The 20,375-nt window shown below is 30.8% G+C and overlaps 2 protein-coding genes across 5 annotated transcripts in view; both read right to left on the bottom strand.

Moving 5' to 3' along the window:
* The window catches only part of LOC139511814 (protocadherin Fat 4-like), a 68,637-nt gene extending 67,039 nt beyond the window's left edge, over nt 1-1,598 (bottom strand). For all 3 annotated transcript variants that reach the window (XM_071298911.1, XM_071298909.1, XM_071298910.1), the window contains exon 1: nt 1,351-1,598. The gene's annotated coding sequence lies outside the window, so the exon portion shown is untranslated. The remainder of the gene's footprint in view (nt 1-1,350) is intronic.
* Nucleotides 1,599-9,525: 7,927 nt separating this feature from the next.
* LOC139511819 (uncharacterized) lies at nt 9,526-20,021 on the bottom strand. 2 transcript variants are annotated; one of them, XR_011662100.1, is made up of 7 exons: nt 19,797-20,001; nt 18,125-18,363; nt 16,518-16,653; nt 15,216-15,482; nt 13,996-14,116; nt 11,306-12,543; nt 9,526-11,028 (listed from the first exon to the last, which is right to left on the bottom strand). XR_011662100.1 is itself a non-coding variant. In XM_071298919.1 (6 exons), the coding sequence occupies exons 1-6, from the start codon at nt 19,882-19,884 to the stop codon at nt 12,402-12,404; spliced, it is 993 nt and encodes a 330-aa protein (XP_071155020.1). In that variant the 5' UTR covers nt 19,885-20,021; the 3' UTR covers nt 9,526-12,401. The 2 variants fall into 2 exon arrangements, 1 of the variants encoding a protein (XP_071155020.1); XM_071298919.1 differs by having other exon boundaries at nt 9,526-12,543; nt 19,797-20,021.
* Nucleotides 20,022-20,375: the final 354 nt, after the last annotated feature.

Raw genomic sequence — 20,375 nt, 5'->3', positions numbered from 1 at the left:
GCACATTAAAACCGTGTGTTCTTATTATCTACAAAGTTTATTGAAATTCTGTAGTATGGATTCAGAGGGATTTCAATGACCAACTGTTACAGAAGTATAGAGGTATTTCCATTACAGTGAGGTTCTCACCGCTAAACATAATAATCATTTACCTTTAACTTGTTTGACATCAGCTATTGATTACAACGAGTTTAAGCTCACTTAGTCTGTCAGAGGATTTCCAATGGGGATTGAAATAGAATAAAAGAGTGAAATTCGTGCATGTGCATGAATAGAAAAAAAAGAATGTTTAAGTATTCCATATTAAAATCAACACACTATGTGTATTCCTCTGCTAGTTATTCGCATTATTTGGTTTAGGCATTTAGACCCTTGGGCGACCCCTCGCTTTAAATGTCTTTAATAAGCACTATGGGATAAGTGGGTGTTACGGACGAACCTTCACATAATCTGACTCAGTCAATGATAACCTGAGCGCGCCAAGTAATGGTCTCGTCCACACTGTTATGGAAACGCTTCTATTCAGGCCAAAATTCAAAAAAAAAGTTGAATCTCAATTTCCTGTCGATGTGCTTTGTATCTACAAATGTTTATCAAATTCTGTGTAGCGGTTCTTGATGGGTTTGTAACAGAACTGACGGACTGACGGACTGAAAGACAGACGAACGATTCAAAACTTTACACCCTTCGAGGGTTATAATAATTTGCTGTCTTTTTCAAACTGAAAATTATAATATTTTTTCTTTTACTATTCAGCTTTAATTTACTGATCTCGTATCATACATCACCACTAAGCAATACTCCCAGCATAACAATACGACTTTTAAAGAAATAAACTAGTTACTCTATTTTCCTTATGGAGTTGAACATGTTGAATATCAATTATTCACAAATCAAAGCTATTCTTCTATATGACCATTAATTCCTGACATGTACAACCAAACCTTAAAAATCGATAATTACATCGTTCTCTTTGACCGCATTGGAACTCCTCCGAGATACACCAACTAAAGATGCAATGTGTGCACAGAAAAAACACATTTAAAGTTTTTGAAAATTGATTACAAACTAACATGATATTGCTGTAAACTCTGCATCAACCTCAGTGAAGAATATATATTTATTTCGGAAGACATTTTTTTTTAATTTTGACAGCCATAAAAGTAGTTTTTTAAATGTCTATAATAAAGTTTTTAATGTTGTCAAATTTTTTAAATCTATTAAAAAATCTTTGGTAATTGACAGAAATTATGCTAACTTTAATATCGATTCTATACCAATACACATGTCTTTAAAAATATAACTCACATGCAAACAAAACTACAACAACAAAAGAAACAATCTACTTACTGATTTCTGTTCAGCTTGAATTTTGAAACTTCAAAAGTCAGGAATACGACTGTTGGTATCCATTCGTTTGATGTGTTTGAGCTTTTGATAATGCCATTTAATTAGGGACTGTGCTTTTTGAATTTTCCTCGGAGTTCAGTAATTTTGTGATTTTACTTTTCCCTTGGTATCTTCCGCCTCTGTTTTTTTTCACAAAAAATAAACGTCTTTCTCATATTGAGGTTTAACTAACACTGTGGAAAAGTTGTCAACCAGGAAGTATATATATATATATAGAAAGGGTACCTGATTTTTTGAAGGACGATTATTTAAATAGAAGCTTTTGTTCACATTAAATATATGAAATTTAATATGCTAGCATCAGGAAGTTATCTGTTTTCTGTCTCATAGATACACGCACTGTAATTGTTATGGTATATTTAAATAAGTCAAACTTAAAGTTTTGGTTTATTAATAAGATATTAAAACATCTGTCACGAATTTTAATTTGGCTACAATTTTGTTGATAAAATAAATCTGCAAATACTTTTTTCGTATAGAATTCATACAGCATCAAAATATAAGATAGTTGTTTCCAGATGTAATCAGAACAGATCGTGTTTTTATCAGTAGCTTTGAAATATGATCATTTTGTTTAAAAATGCATGATCATGATCATAGAATAAGTGAAATAATAAGAAAATGCAGAGACACAAGTTTTTGCACTCTAAGGTTAGGCAATTTATTTTCAACAAACTCCTCCTTTATAAAATTATTGGTGTCTAGGTCTGTGGAGCAATATGCCCTGGCTAGCAGTATTAACAACATCTCTATTAATATCCAGAAACCTTTAAGCTCTGACACTTTCTCCCGGTTTTTTGTTTGGTTCATGCCCATGTTTTATAGGACAAAATATCAAAACGTTGAGCAACAATCATTCAACGTGTTCTGATCAATTACCACGTTGAAACTTACAATTACATTATTATAGTATTGAATATCATTAGATAGGTCACACTATGTACCTACGTACAGATAACAATCCGTAATTTAAAGATGGTTTACATTTCTTGCATATAATTAACTTAAAGGTAAAATATTGACAAAATAATGGCTACACAATTTTTTGAAAATGTCAGTCCAAAACATGATGAATGATGCATGTTTTATCAAAACCAGCGTGCAAATTTATTAATTTTTTGCTTACTTCTAATAAAAACATAATATATGTATTCTATCAAGTAGCAACTTAGAACAAAGTTTATCAATTAACACAATAGGTAGGTCCTTCAATAGGTGTTGACCGGAAAAAATGACAGAAAACTAGAAAATAAAAGTATATTGAATTTAGACTAAAATTTAGCATTCGGCGAAACTACGGGCTCCTCAAACAGTTGTTTCAAGGGTCATTAAACTCATTGCTTTTTTGTTCATAATTTATCCCTATTTTGACCTGATGGGGCACCAAATCATTACAAGAATTAAACTGTCGGCCAAAAGAAGACTAGAGGATACCATAATTTATATCCTCTAGTCAAAGCCTAAATTGCAGAGAAGACGTTTCCTAGCGCAGCAGATACAGCAATTTAGAATAATTTGAATTATTGGATGCTTGCTAAGCATCTCAACGCATATCAACGCATCTTTTCGATTCTATTTGCGTCAGCCTTGACCTTGCAGAATGCTATTTGGGTCTTTTCTTCTAACGAATCAACGTAGGTATAAATTCGATCAATTGGCTTCGTTCCAAAACTGATCATGTTTTTTTTTTAAATAAGCCTCATTTATTTACACTTCAATTGTGAAATTGATGGAAACAAGCCATACATCTTATTTGCTTCCTGCTTGACAGTTAGTTAAGTGAAATTTGCATGATTTTAATCTTGTCAGTAAATATTTAAACAACAAAAAATACATACTTGATATAACAAACGACACCGATTGACATATTTTAGCTGAGTTCTTAATGAAGAAAACGAAGAAACCGCCTTTCCATATAGATAACTTGAAGCAGCAGTTGTTAACAGCAACCAAACCTATATCTTGACCTTAAAACCGAGCATAGTCATGTCAAAATCATTCATGTAAATGATTGTCTTTGTTATATTTCACTTTGTTTATGTTGTATTGTTAGAACGATGTTAACATCTTTAGATCGAACAACCTACAAAAGAAAGTTTTGTACAGAATTGATTCAATCAGAACTGTACGGAATATAACTTGCTTTCATGTTCTGATAGTATCAGATACTTAGCACATGTTTCTTCCTGATAGAATGACAAATTACCATGTCTGGGTCGTTGTGCTATTCACAAACTTATGAATACTCCATAAATATTCGAATTCATTTACCTTTGAAGTATAAGGGTACATGTTTTGTTAATGATCATTTGAATCACTTAAAACGAAATTAGGTGTTAACCTTAATTTAATTCTTTTCTGATTCTTTAGAATCGTTTTACTGAAAGTAAAATATATTATTAAGCGTAGAATCACTTTCATTTCCAAATTGAATTATCAGTAAATAATGTAAGATACTTATGTCGCAATTCCATAAGGCTAAATGTATGTACTACTTCAGGAATATGGCAGTTATTTACACTTGTTCTGTTCATTGATATGGTTTAATATTGTCAGTTTTTCTGAATTTCTCCTTTTTAAATTGGCATCATAGTTCAGTACTCGCCTGATACTTTTTTTTAATGAAAAACGAGTGCATGTTCTAGATTGTTCTGTATATGTTCGTTTTGGTATGTATGATCTCAAACTTTTTATGTATCTGTCATTACCGTTGGTCTGGTGAAGACCGGATTAAGCTAGTCATTAACAAAACCGTGTACTAGTAATTCAAACTGTATCAATATAATTATATTATGTAATTCAGAATAACCAGCACAAAATTGCATGTTATTAAAAGAAATCTTAAACAAATCATCATACTGCGTATAAGTAAAAATAATATCGGTGTGAATTTTAATTTCCTCCATACCGTTGTTGTCAATCAAGTGATCTGAAACTGGATTTAAGTAAGAAGCTTTTCAAATCTTTCCTGGTAAATGACATGCCGTTTTCCTCAAACTAGTGTATCATGATTAAAATTGGTCACTCACTATCAAAATACAATAACTGACGATTTCAATTGCATTTTATAAATATATCGACCTTCATGAAACCTTGTGTATTGTATCTGATCTTTGCTATTAATTTCTTGCATGATGATATTCAACAAGCAGCTGTGGGAACCATAGTTTCTTTCATGAAAGCTAGCACATTGTATCTTGTTTTCCAAATTCATTTGTTCTTCATTTCTTTATTAAAAATACAGACCATCCTGTTCCAATATTTACTGTGTTTGTTTTTTTATTTATGGTGCTAGTGTTTTAAAACCATTTTTTTTTAAAACATGCCATCCTATTTGTTTCATATTGACAACATATTTGTTGAATTTGGAGAAAGTTTTTTATCAACAAATTGTCGGTATTACTATTGGAATGTACTGTGTAAAACTCTCTTCCGACCTCTTCTTATTTTCGCATGAATCGGAGTTCACTTCAGAAACTGCCAGCTCGTTTAATTTCAGATTCAGATATAGGGAAGATGTTCTTTCCATAAACAATCCATTAACAATCCAACCTGTTCTAATTTGGTTTCATACACATATCATCCAGAATTATAAATCAAAGAAACAGCAGGCACAGCTTCCTCTAGTTTATGTTAAGACTTAAATCTTGAATTTGGTTACCTCAGTACCAGAATATATGACAAACGAGAAGATTTTAATTTTAACATTATAAATTTCCACAAGATATACCATATGGGATAAACTCATTCAGTTTCAAGAGCTTGCAGGTGCTACTCAGACTTTAATAAAACGTCACTAGTTGGTAGAAAGTTGATGAACCAAGATTTTGTAAAAAAAAAAAAGTTTCGTCAAGTTCTTTTTATCCAAAGAAAGATCATCGGAAGATACCAAGACCTTCTTGATAAACATTCCGTTTCAACTTCACATGTTATACATGATGGTTTTGTAGTATAGATTCTTGTTACTGACATTTTTTATCCTCTTAATTACGTGTTATTATGTTCTTTTTATCTTTTTTTGTATATATTTTCACCTTTACTCTTTAGTTTATTGTTGGTTATATCCTTTTAGCTTGGCTCGTATTCACACATCCCGTTGTTGTGTTAATGTGCTATGGTCATTTTTTGTATTTTTTCTCTTTCATTTCGCTTATATGCTGTCTATAGATGTCTAAACCAGGTTTTATCCCCATATGGACATGCATGTACCGAGTCAGATATATGATAGTTATTTTCAATTCGTTTGATGTGTTTGACATTTTGATTTTCTATATATTAAATTTCTGTTTTGAATTTTTGCTGGTGTTCGGAATTTTAGTTATTCTACTGTTGAGTACTTTTACTGTATGGTATGTGCGTTTTCTTTCTATGTTCAAGTTACTGGCCATTCTTTTGGTATTGAACTGTGTATGCGTTTTTAGTACGTGCGTATTATTTCTTTGTTTAAAGCTTTCTAAAATCTTTAATTTATAAACATTTATTGATGAATTTCATGTCTATCATAATAAAAGACTAATAAATTTTATCAATCCATTTTGATTTTGAAAAAAAATTAATTTAGAACTGCACGAAAATAAGTGTGAACAGATATTTTTTTAAAATATACAGTTTTGAGACATCCCTAAGCAAGTTGAAATAATGTAATGCACAAATATATATAGATTAAGCATGTTAAGGACACAGTGCTCAAGTTTCATTCAGGTGTATTACAATTAGGATATAATTTTGACTTCTCATCATTTAACCTGGATATCTGATATCTTCTTTTCATGGATGATATGTCATTTTACTAAGAATAGTATTCGTTATTTTAAGAACTAAACATGGAAGAAAATACCTGATTTTATCAGAAAGATATTACCTAAATGCACAAAAGGTTTTATTTAATTACATTGATATGGCTTATATTTCAGCCTCCATTATGAAAAGTTATCATGATACTATAAAAGTGAAGGTTATTTACAACCTACATTATGAAGGAATGTATTTATTTTTCTGCGGCAAAATGTGTAATATCTCCGGTTGCAATCCAGCTGTATACATTTGTGTTGACCACAACCTAGACTAAAGTCGTTTCGTGTAATTCCCCGCCATATTCAGTTTCAGTGTGCATTTACGATTAAATCATCGAGGTACAATACCACAAAATCATACTACGCCACATCCGGTTTTATTCGGAAAAGATGAATACAAAACTTTCTCTTGAACTTGACAGTTGTAGGAAATAAACCCTGCATTTCATCGGTGACATGGTTACTTAGGCTTGTTAATAAAAAAAAATGGGTAACATTTTGATTAATACTTCTGGTGATGGTTATCATCTTATATGCAATGACATGATATGTGACATTTTCAATGTAGCACTGGACAGGATAAAACTTTACTCATACCAAGTATTTCTTTATTTGAAACAAAGATACATTCTTTACGGTTTTTTTAATCCCAATTTTAACAAAGACTAAGAGGTGGATCAAAGGTGTTATTACTTCTTGAATAAATAGATTCTACATTTTCTCCCGTTCAAAACAAATATATCCACTTTCAATATGAGTTTTGTGACACCTATGATTCCAAGTCCCAAAAAAATGTGTGATTTATATAGATTCAGGAGTTTTATTAATGTGTATAGATGGTTTAGTGTTATCCACTATCATTTAACCTTGATATTAACCTTAATATCTGATATCTTTTCTTGTGGATGAAATGACATTTTACTAAGAAAACGTTTGTTTTAAGAAATATTTAAAACAAATCATCGGATGGTATCAGACAAAAACTAAATCCACAAAAGTTTTCGTTTAATGAGATTCGATTCGTTTCTATTTCAGTCTCACGGCCACTTTTCTCTGAATTTCTCCCTCATATACCTTAAACTAACCCAAGGTACTCAATTCGGTTGTGGATAAATCGAAATATAACGGAAGTTTGGGACCGGTTAATATTTCACAAAAATGTGAGTTAAGTATCTTGTGTTGTTTTTAAGTTTTAGAGGAAATTTTTCAGAGTTAAGAGCCATTGTGCCAGTGGCGGATGCCAGGGAAGGTGTTCCTGGGGTTGGAACCCTCTTTATTTTTGGACGATCAATGCATTTGAATGGGGACATGTTTTGAAACCCCCTTCTCCTGGGTTGGAACCCCCTTTTAAAAAAGTCTGAATCCGCCTCAATGTTCAGTTTCATTAATGACCACATATCATATTTACGGTCATAGTTATGAGAGACATGCCATGGCAAAAAGCGATGAAGCACTAAACTACAAACAACAGTCTACAAAACACAACATAGAAAACTAAAGAATGAGCAACACGTACCCCCACCAAAAAAGAAATGGTGACTACATGTGCTTTGGGTAGGCAAACAAGCCACGTAATGAAGGAATGTATACATTTTACTTCGGCAAGATATGTAGAGTTCTGCTATATTATAATTCGGTATGCTTTGAAACCGGTTTTTGCCAATTTAACACATTATTATATGTTTATATTTGTCTTCTGTGATATCTCGCTACATTCATGTTCACTTAGAATTTTCGATTAACTCATTACAGAAATCGATTCTGCATTCGCTCCCATTGACAAATGTATCCACTTTCGATAGGTAAATCTTAAAATATTCAAATTACATCAAACCTTGAATTTCCAAAAACCCTAACCCTTATTCCAAACCCGGAATCATAATCCCTAACTCCTCACCCTCTAACCATATCGCTAACTAAAGATAGAAAGTAAAAAACCTTTCGAATGAGGAAACAAAAAGTACACCAAGTCGCTATTACATGCAGATTTGTTTTCGGCAAACCGTTATTCTATCTCAAAAAATGTAAACTGTATTCTATGCTAAAAGTTCCGAAAAATATGACAAATTAAGACAAATACATCAGCATTCTCTGATTTTTCCAAATGATAACGAATATAATCATATTCTTGCAATATTCACATTAGCAAATACCGAGCTCCAAGCTTCCTAAATTAAAAACGGTACCATTATAATACAATAAGGCACACATTTGAAAGCATTTCCTTTTTTTTTTTTTCATAATATGTTAATGTTGAAATCGAAGTCATCATTATTTGGTTGACAGTTATAGAAAATGCCAGTTGCAGATGACAAAAGTTACAATTTCCGTAGCTACAATTCATTCCTCTTACCCGTGATTGTGATCACACCGATATTTTGAGGCGTTCGTGTTTGGTCAGTTTTTCCTGTTTTGTGTAGTGTTTTGTAATCAGTTACTTGCGTTGTGGTATTGGTTCTATTTGTCTACTGTTCAGTATGTTATACATTGACTTGTGGTTTATAGTGTCCCCTTGGAACCTTGGGCCTCTTTTGACAAGATAATTACAATACTTGGTATTTTTATTTATCACTGTTTATTCTATTTTACTTAGAATGATTTCGGTTAATATTAATCATAATTATGCTGACAAATGAAACCAAATGTAACTTTCCACAGTGATTGGACTAAACCAATCCTTAAACGACTTAACTACCGTTTTTGACAATGACAAGATGGTTGAGTTCAATATTGTAGCAACTACGTAGCTTGCTTTCGATATCTATGTAGCAGCTAGTCTATAGCTACACGTTCAATAGTCAAAATGTACATAGCACTACGTAGCAGCTACGATATTGAACGCGGCCCAGATGACTGAAACATACTTAATTATTGTCATTGAGACAACTGTCAACTTTCCAAATTTAAAAAAATGAAAAGAAGTCATAACAAATACCAATTTATAACGATATTTTGTTTTCATTGTAAATGCCTTTAAAGTTTAGTAAATGCGCTACTTCCAAACAATGTAGATACACAGAATGAATCAATGAAATTATTTGGTTAATAAAATCGCCAAAAAAGGAACAGTTAAAGGGATTTAACTGTACATTTTCATTTTGGACACGATTCTGAAATATATTATGTCTACTATTTACATATGTGATAAGATTTGTGTGTCAACATGTGTATTTACTAATAAAAATATATTTATCAATGACTAACACGAGTACTTATATTATGTAAGACCTATTGAAAAGTTACGAGCAGTTGACATATCGGGAAAAAGCAGGGACAGTGATGAATTATTATGATTATCTATATAAGAGAATAAAAACATCAATTTAGAAATTATAACAACATTTTATTTCATCTCAATTGTGAAAGATTTAAAAATCATACACAGAACAAAACAATAACAAGTATGTAAAGGTGATAAAAATGTTCCTTGAAAAGGTACACAATCAACAAACTTGCTTCTGCTTGCTTCAGAGAGATCTCAACGATACAGTTCGTGTCATAGATCTCAGAATCATTTTACACAGTATTTTAGATTTAACTTTCAACAGACTTCAATGTTATTTTTATACCATTACCTGGCACCAAATAAGATATATTTTGTCAACTTACAGTAACTGGGACGTGTCAGAAATATTTTTAAGACTTTGGATGAAACATTATGATTGTTTAACTTATAATCGGAAAATAACGTTTTTTGCATATTTTCTGAAATATAATGGATTGAAAATAATTAAAATGATAAATGTTCATTTGTATGGATAAAATTGATAAAAAGCGATCTTAAATTATATCAATCATCAATATTTCAAAAATCAATCCATAGATGATTCTTTAATATTGGTGAAAGTTGGTGCTACATAAATATTGGTTTGATTGATATCAAGTAACCGTAGAATTACCCAATTCGATTTTAAATCATCATAACAAACATTTATCTTCCCAAATCTGTGATTTTGTGTGTTTTTAACATAATACTGTACATTAATTTTACACAATTTCATTTATCTTTTTTATAAAGGGCATCAATATTTTGATTTTCAAATATAAGAGTAAACCAGGATCAGGCTTTATGTACAAACTTCCATTATCGCTGACATAGTTCATTGTTGTTTGTTTAAACTCCTTACCATATGTTTTAAGTTTTCATGCGTTTGCTTTTTCGTTCACTATTGTGTAAAGCTCACTGACCGTACAAATAATTTTTCAATAAATCTATTAATAAATACCAATGCAACAGTTAATAAATACTAAAAACATTTACATACCACTGTTTATATAAAACATCAATTGATTACTAATAAGAATCATTGATGAAACCTCATGTCCTACTACAGTGCATTTTCAGTTCTGTTTTTCATACAAAAAAACCCTCATTGAAATAAGTTTTCAAGTCATAGAGTTTCATTGACTTTCATTTTCAGTTGTAACAACACAGTTTTAAGCAATGACTGGTTTCTATGATTAAGTTATAGAATATATAAAAAGCTTGAGGTACACTTGTTTAAAAAAAATAGATCAATTATTTAAACCTTAAACTAATGATTAAATATCAATATGGTGTGTTTTCATTTTTTGTGTCACAATTAAAACCCTCGTTAAACATGTTTTCAAGTCATAGGGATTTAAAAACCTTCATTTGCATCATAAATGTATCTGTAAAAAAAATGTGTAAAAATACTTTTTTTACAAATACAATAAAGCAGTAATACAAAGTGATAAATCTTTTTCAATGTTTGTCAAGGGAGAAAATAGACTCCTTAAATAAAACAAAAACCTTGACACACAGACTCCTTAAATAAAACAAAAGCCAAACAATAATTCTTTTCTTAAGGTGGTACCTAACACTACAGGGAGATAACTCTGTAATATCAGCTAAACGTTTTAATTACGTTGCCTTGTGAAAGCAATATAAAGCTTCTCAATGATCAAAATTGGTGGTTGTCAAATTGCTATATAACCAGTGTATTTTTTCTGACAAAACGGTTGGTTCAAAATTTTTAAATTTTTAAATTTTTTGTTAAAGTGTCAAAGTAAATACTTCGACAAAATTTTATAAAAATTAAACGAGCCAAATTAATTTTAGTGAAAGTGTTGGGTACCACCTTAAAGGAAAAAAATGGAACATTTATATTTTAATCTTACCCTGATAATGTTAAAACAATAATACTGAACAATTAAACTACTGGCTTAAAACTTCAAAGAGACAATAACATTATCATTACAAAACACCAATACAAAAAAAACTAACAAAAATACCCTTTCTTTTACACTGATATAAAAAGTATTGATAGAGATCTCAATGATAAATTTCATGTCATAGATCTCAATCAACTACTTAGTTAACGATTAATAAAACTGACTTTAAATTGCAAGAGTCTAGCATATTATAAAAAAACAAAACAACACAACACAAAAAAATATAACAAATAAATAATTGAAGAAGTTAATGCTGTTTACATGGTCCAATTATTCGTTCATAGATATCTCAATGATTAATTTCATGTCATAGATTTCACAATAGTTGGGACCAACAGCATCATTTTCAAATAACAGGATATGTCAAAGTTTAAAGAATAACAATTAATGGAGTTAAAAAAATGTAAATTAGCACTTGTAAATCATAGATCAATATTGTGTAATGTATTAAAAAAAACAGCAAACAATTGATGTTATACATAGGTGTCAACTTTGAAAAAAGCATTCAAAATGGGAAATATATACATGTCGAAAATTTTGAATGTAAAACCTGTCATCAAATAAATGTCATGTTGTTATGTCATATCTTTTTTTAGAGATGTATCTAATAGGAAAACAAAATGAATTACACATTTCTCAATGTACCCCCTTTATAAATAAAGAGAGACCCCATCTTTTAAATGATGTGGGATTTCTTCATTAATAATAAAAAATACTTTATAATGAAATAGAGCTATAAAATATTTAGAAATAGAAAACATTTTGTATTAAAATGGAGATATTGGTCTTCTGTCAGGAGAATTTTCCATTGGGATATTTTTTTCTTTTTTCTTTTGGAATTTCCGACCAATATATGGACAGTTGACACCTATGAATTACATTAAATGATATAACAGAAAGTTAAAAAAAAAAAATACCGTAATATGAATATGAAGTATCGTTTAAGTAGACTGAAAATTAAACTAATGATAAGTGAAATGAATTAGATATGTTAGCAGTTTATCATGACGACTTTTTTGTAGATAAAAGTTGTTGACCCTTTCCACCAAAAATGTCTTCTCCATATACGCGGTCATCTGTCCTGAGGGTATCGTGGAGCCAATCAAACATATAGGAATTAAATCCAAAGTTGACATGGAAATACCTTAAATAATAAATATCTATCTATATAAGTAATAATTTTGATTCTTACATGCAGATATACTTATCATGACAATCCTACATGAACATTACATCAATTTTAAGAAATTGAAAAAACGAATGAATGTGACAAAGCTTTGGATAAGGGTAGAGACAATCCCATCCCAGCAACTCACTTTTTTGTGCTTTGATCTTTCTTTTTATTTGATTGATGTTTTAAATGAACTGTTTATATTATGTAGATCACAATATTAATCGCCTCCCGTGTACACAGAAAACCGAGTCGTCGATTTAGAAACTTTGTCTGGTGATGATTTGTTACCACTGGGTGGACCATATTAGTTGATATAACAGTACACATAACTTATTATACCATGATGCTTCATGAACTTCATCAACGAATTGATTTGAACATACAATTTGTTTGATTGATTGTTAGTATTTCAAACAAATTTTTTTAACAGCGGTATACTACTGTTGCCTTTAGAATGAAATTCAAAACAGTGTGGCTGTGGCCATTGATTGACACATTAAATTCATCCATTGACTGGGACAATTTAGGTGAACGTTTGTATGTAACGATCACTGCTTACTATGTACTTTTTAAAGACACTTAAACTATGGGGTCACCAAAGGTTCTCAACACCTTAATCAAGTAATTCGAAAAACTTATCAGAAACAACACGATGTTTTGATTTATATCAATTATATAAATCAAAAGATAAAGGTTATTCCTGATTAATTTTTGAATTATGTTATAATTAAAGGCGTAAAGAAACCTTTGGTGACCCCACAGTTTAAATGTCTATCGTAGGTACGTCGTGAACGGTGGTCGTTACAGACAAACGTTCATGTAAATTGTCCCAGTCAATGGATTATTTTAATGTGTCAATCATTGGCCACAGCCACACTGTTTTGAATTTCATTCTAAAGGCAACAGTAGTATACCGCTGTTAAAAAAAAAGCCACCGACTTGTTTGACAATAACAGTAGATTATGTTGTGCTTTGTATGGTTTTTTTTCGTTTTACATTTTTTGCTGTGTCATCGTCAGTATTTTTAGACTCAGTTATAGCCCAGTAGTCAGCACTTAGGTGTTGACATGAATATCAATTATATGGTAATTTGTTTAAAAATTTCCTATTACAAAACTATTATTTTTTGAAAAACTAAGGATTTTTTATCCCAGGAATAAATTACCTTAGCCGTATATGGCACAACTTTTTCGAATTTTGGGTCCTCATCGCTCTTCAACTTTGTACTTGTTTGGCTTTACAACTATTTTGAACTGGGTTTCACTGATGAGTCTTATGTAGACGAAACGCAAGTATGGCGTACTAAATTATAATCATGGTAACTGCATATTTTTCCTTTATTTTTATTACATAAAGTTATTAACTTATTAGCTACACATTCATGCAACGGGTATTCTTAAAGTGTTGTATAATTGTACATACTTATGATGGTTGTCATGGAAGATAGAAGGTGGTTGCCATGGCCAAATTGCACTCATATTTATGCCGGAATGATCCATCATACCATAATAATATACGTATAATATAGTTGGTATATATACAGCTGAAATTCAATTATACCATAGTAATACACCTTAAATTTGGTTGTTATATACACAGCTGAACGTTTTATTATACCATAGTAGTATATATATATAATATTGTTGGTATATAGTAATAGAGCTGAAATTTATTATCATACCATAGAAATAAACATATACTACTGATGGTTTATACACAGCTGAAAACTTTACTATAGCAATAAACATATACTATTGGTATATACACAGCTGATATATTTTTTTAAATGTAATGTGTTGAAGTTTGATCATGTAATTGTCAGATTCACTTGTACTGATTACATTATGATTACTGACATACATCTAAATAATTATATGTTTACAAATAACTGATAATGACATATTCATGTAAAATAAATATTTATTGCTCTTATGTTATAAAAAGAAAGTTGTATTGTATAATCAATGCGAAGCCGAAGTTGTGGAATTTGATATAAATGCGGATGAAAGCGAATACACTCCTTTTCGCATTTGCAGGTTATCTGTATTATAATCGACTATGTAGCATTATTAATTATCGCGAGCTTATAGATTGGATATGGTACGATAAAGTTGAGCTGTCATTTTTCTAACCTTATTTAAATTTATAATTATTAATGAAATAACAACAGTTACACCTTCACACCTTATATCCAACAAATCACATATAACAAATTCATCGTCCTATTTAACATACATTTCATAGTTTATTTGGTTTCTGGGTCCATTATTGATTAATAATTACATACTGTGAAATGACTCTTTATGGTTTACAATATATTCAGACATCTAGGGCATCTTTTATTATAAAAAATTAATAAAAAAAAAAATTTTTATGATTGTTAGGAGAACGATATTATAGTAAATGCGAAATGGTCATGGATTCGCCTGACATCCGCACTCAAAGTAATTTTCATTGAATCAAATATAATATACGATGATCATTTAAACAATTCACTAAATACTGTTAAGCTTTAAGCAGAAATACTCGCATCCATCGCTTTTTTATATTTATATATGAAACATAAACAAAAACAAATTGGTTAAATGTAATCTATTGGCAGTGGGTCATTATACTGAAATTCTAATAAATTATTGACTCACCTGCGTGGATAGGAAAATAAAATGGAACAATGATAAGATAACTCTGGTGTAACAAAAACTCAGCCGGATGCATTGCTACAGTACTGAAGGCTGTGGGTTGGTGATATCGGTGGTGGACTTTGTGTATATTGATGTACAACCATTTTGTGTGCGTCAATCGGTGAAAGTAGTACGCTAAACAGTCTATATACATGTAAAACGCTGGTATGGACGCTAGAGTGTATAACCATCCTCGGTCTGATACGTTGTAATATAACGTGGTGTACCCTGTAAAATTCAATGTACATGTAATTAATGAATGTAGCTTCCTGTTTCTGTGTGTCATCTTGGTGTCTTGAGCTTTAAATTTTTTTATTTGAAACAGATTGTTCATTACTTTAAATTTTGATGATGGTGTAGAATAAGTATGGATGTTGTCTATAATTTAGAAAATTGCAGCTTAGAATTTAAGAAGTTTGGTAAATGAGGATCATGGCATACGTATGTAATTCTTGGTTTCCTCTTATAAAGTTTGATAATAAAAAAAATGCGTTTTGTGCACTTTAAATTGGAATTATCCGAAATTCCGTCCACATAATTTGTTTAAATTGAAATCTCATTGTAGTCAACAACAGTTATCAATAACATGATAATATAAATGGGTCATTGGGTACGGTGTATTTATGTTGCAATCTAAATTCAGAGTTGCAAGAAAAAAAATATGAAAACTACGATTTTGCAGTTGATGGCACAAGAACATGTAAAAAAGCACTTCATTTTGGAAACTCAATACTAACCAAAATTGTTTAACTCTTTGAGGAAATTTATGTTTAATTAACCACACAGTTATTGCAATCCTTTATGGGTTGATTTATAATACATTTATAAGTAAGCAATGAATGTGGTTGTTAAATTTGATAGATGCTTTTTGTGCTTCTTTGTTAAATATTTCTTTGTTTTTGTTCTAATTGATATTGTGACACAGTGATGACTGCTGTATCCCATATTTGACATAATTTTACCTATTATGTCTGTTTTATTCACACATCGTTGTTAATATAATGGAAATGGATGCGAATGTCATACAAGTGAGAGGTTTGGCGCTATAAAACCAGGTTTAATCCACCATTTTCTGCATTTGAAAATGCCTGTAACAAGTCAGGAATATGGCAGTTGTTGTCCATTCGTTTTATGTGTTTTATCATTTGATTTTGCCATTTGATTAGAGAATTTACGTTTTGAATTTTCCTCAAAGTTCAGTTTTCTTGTGATTTTACTTTTTGCTTTTAAATTCAGTCAAAACGAAATCTATCCTTTACTAACCTCCATTAACTATATAGCAAGCGATAAAACCAGATACCGTAGCTCCAAGTAACATATTAGCTGAACCGAGGAGAAATTCATGTTTTTCGTTTTCTGGTGTCAAAAATTTGTCCGGTTGACATTTCCAGTCAGCTGCCTATAGAGAGGATCAAAACTATAGTCATGCAGTTAGCGAAATGATTGAAACATGTGGGAGATAAAATCATTCCTGGGTGATCGTTTATTTTGCTTTTAGAACAACTAGAGGCTCGCAAGAGCCCGTTTCGCTCACCTGACTTTACTATGGTTTTAGAAATCATGTAGAAATATATAAAAATCATAACAGATTCCCAAATAATGATTGAGGACTAAATTTGATTTAATATTGGACCCACAATTTAATAAAAAAAAATCATGGTGGCCATATATTGAACAGTAAATCGGCAACAAAATAGCAACACTTCATCAGCATCTCATAAGGAACATTTAAGCCATGTTTGGTTTAAATCCATTCAATGGTTCTCTAAAAGAAGACATTTGTATGTATTTCCCGTATGGTCCTTTGTTAAACGAAGTCCCCTGCTGGCGGCAATCTTGGATAATGGATCGACTTCAAAGTAACAACACTTGGTCGGCACCTCATGAGAAACATTCATACCATGTTTGTGCCATTCCATTCAGTGCTTTTCTAGAAGTTCAAAATGTAAAAAATCAACAACGACGACGGATGCCAAGTGATGAGAATAATTCACTTGGCCCTTTAAGACAGGTGAGCCAGATGAGCTTAAAAAACGGTGTGTATTTTTTTAAATCGTTGATAACTTAAGCATTATAATGAAACCTGTCTTAAAAAAAGAAGCATATAAAAGTAAAAGCAACATCTACAAAGAATATAATTGTTGAAAAAGAGTTGTCAACTACTCTGATATTTTTCTACTTTAAAACGGGTAATTGTGTACACTACAACTAGTAAATGTACATACGGGTAATTGTGTATGCTACAACTAGTAAATGTACATACGGGTAATTGTGTATGCTACAACTAGTCACTGTACATGGTGTAAATAAGTGATAACAGAATAGTGAAGCAGAGCCAAATGCAATGTGTACATGAATTCATTTATGATTGCAATTATCTATCATAATACAAAAGCTTTGCATGAGATCCCACCACAATAAAACGTGATAATATATAATATTGATTCACATACTCCCGTAACATGAACAATCGTCTGTAATCGGAGACTATCTCTAAAACACAATTCAAAAAAGATATAGGAAGATGTGGTGTAAGTGCCAATGAGACAACTCTCCACTCTTTTTATTATTAAAAAAGCTCAGTAAAAGTATAAGAGTAGAGATAATAAATATTTATAACCAATAGAAAAGTACTCGACATATCAAAAATAATATATTCAAACTTTATGCAAATACTTATCTGAATCTTTTAAATTCAACTAAACGGACTTGGATAACTTTAGAATTTGTTGATATTCAAACGAAACACATATGTAAAGTATTCTCGAAGATGGATGAGAGTAAATGTCCCATAAAAGAGATCAACAATTGCCTTTTCTCTATTAAGGAATAGGAATTTATATTGAAATAGAATATCAATCAATACTTACTTGATTTCTTCGCTTATAATAAAAATAATACTGAAAAACTCCACCAATTCCCCAAAACATTATAAACGACACTACTATTGACATGGTCAACATTAAGTGCAAATTCTGTAGCTGCCATCTTTCCAAAAACGACTCTGATGTCACTTCCGTCGTTTTGTTCTCAAAAGATGAAGTTTTAGTTAACGAGGTTCCGATCAATTGATCTTTAAATAGATAGACGATCATCAGCAGCCATTCTCCTGCAACAAATATATATTTTATAAACTGGTTTCACATTTGTTCATCTAATTCCACATATTTCGTTTAAGTTAGCATTGTTTTTTTTTTTATTAGGGTGGCGTGCACGCCTCCAGTGCAGGACGTCGTTATTTCGATCCCGGGCAGAGTATTTGCGGCTACTCCGCTTTGTCCATGGCATTTGGGAGAAAACTGATGTTTAACGTCCAGTGGCAAACACTACATGCAAATAAGAATGAGAACATGTGTATGGTATGAACCCTGCTTTGTTCTAGACTTAAACGCAGTTTTTGTTACATGTATAGTCCAATTAATCCTCATATTAAAAGGATCGTACATGCCAGTTTATCTGGAAAAGCTTATAACACTCTGTAGTTAATGGAAATTCATCTCTTGTATAATTGTATCTTCGAATTATCCTTTAGGAAAACATATGGTTGGCCATACTTTTTGAACAAAAGCAAGCCGTGCTCTAGTGAGGTATGAAGATTAAATACACAGTTTTACAGAAACTAGCTTTGGTGAAAATTCGTGTCAACAACAGCAACAAAACAAACAAGACAAACACATGACACTGGTTGTTTATTTCTGTCTCACTTTGGTTCTTCAGTTTGTGGAGAGTTGTCTCATTGGCAATTATACCACATCTTCTTTTTTTTATATACCATAAGCACAAAAACAAAACACACTAGTGACAAATTAACAACAGAAAATGAAAAATTGCAAACAAAAAACAAAAAAAAAAACATCTGAACAACAAATAAACTATATAATATACCCTGCAATATTTAAATAAACTTGAATGAAAATAATAAATGTGTGTCTTTTTAATTTAAATTGTAAACTTGAAAAACAACGCTTTGATCGAAAAATAAATTTGACCCTAAGATCCACTTAGAATGCAAATATGAACAAAATTATCACTCATCATTAGATAACTAGTTTAGGGTGAGGATGAAATACACTCATACAGTTGATATTTTATCAATATTGATTTAGAAAGTAAATAAATACTGTACATTTCACATGACCTTTGTTTTTAAAGTCACACAATTTTATTAATATTATAAAGTACATGTGATAACAGATAGACTGTAACACATACTGAGATTAAAATTTGCTTTACAGAATATTTTAACCTAATAATTTTAAGCCATGATAAACAGAAAATAAAATGCATGTTTTTTTAATTTTTTAATTTTAGTACATTTTTTAATTGAATCAAACATGTGTAGCTAAGAATATCGTATATTAAATTATATAGTCAGATAATAAACAGTATGCTTTACTAAAATCTATTGTAACCAAATTGTTAATTTAAGTGCTCGACTAAAAATCTAAAATTTCATTTACATAATTCATCGCACTTAAAGAAAGACAACTCTTGTGATTTAAATTGATTAAACTAAGATTATTAGAAGAAAACACATCATACCTCTAGCGGCTGTTGCTAGCAGGAAAACTGTCACCATAAACACGGCTTTGTTTATCCATTCTCTGATGTTATAATCTGTCGAAATCATGTTAAATTTTGGTGATCTCTCCTCACTCCAGCTTCACTCCTGTCCTATCCAGGTTCTTTCACTAGCCGTTGTTGTCATACATTCGTATTATCTCTTGACTCAACCATTGAACAAATATGTTTATATATCGCTTATCTAGGTTACTTTCGTAACGTCTATTGATCTTGCATTTTTCCTTTCATTTGTTTAGACTAATTCTAGTCTCGATTATCCAGACGCTCCATATGCATATGTAGAACGATAACTCTGGTGCATCGAGACTAGACTAATGCATGCAAATGATAATATTTTTTTACAAATTGAACATAACAAATTTTTTAACAGTATAAAGACTAAAATGATGAATTATAATAACTGATTATGAATTGGTAATTATTCGTTTTAATATCTTAAGCGATTGCCTCACAGTTTTAGATAGATTCAATATTTCATTAGATACATGAGATATGTAGTTGTTTGTTAATTGCTCTTCCCATAGGCGCTAGAGGTTC

This window comes from Mytilus edulis, chromosome 2, assembly GCF_963676685.1.
Source record: "Mytilus edulis chromosome 2, xbMytEdul2.2, whole genome shotgun sequence".
In the NCBI taxonomy this organism is placed as follows: Eukaryota; Metazoa; Mollusca; class Bivalvia; order Mytilida; family Mytilidae; genus Mytilus; species Mytilus edulis.
Note: the sequence above shows the minus strand (reverse complement) of the source record. Positions and strands in the feature narration are given on the sequence as shown.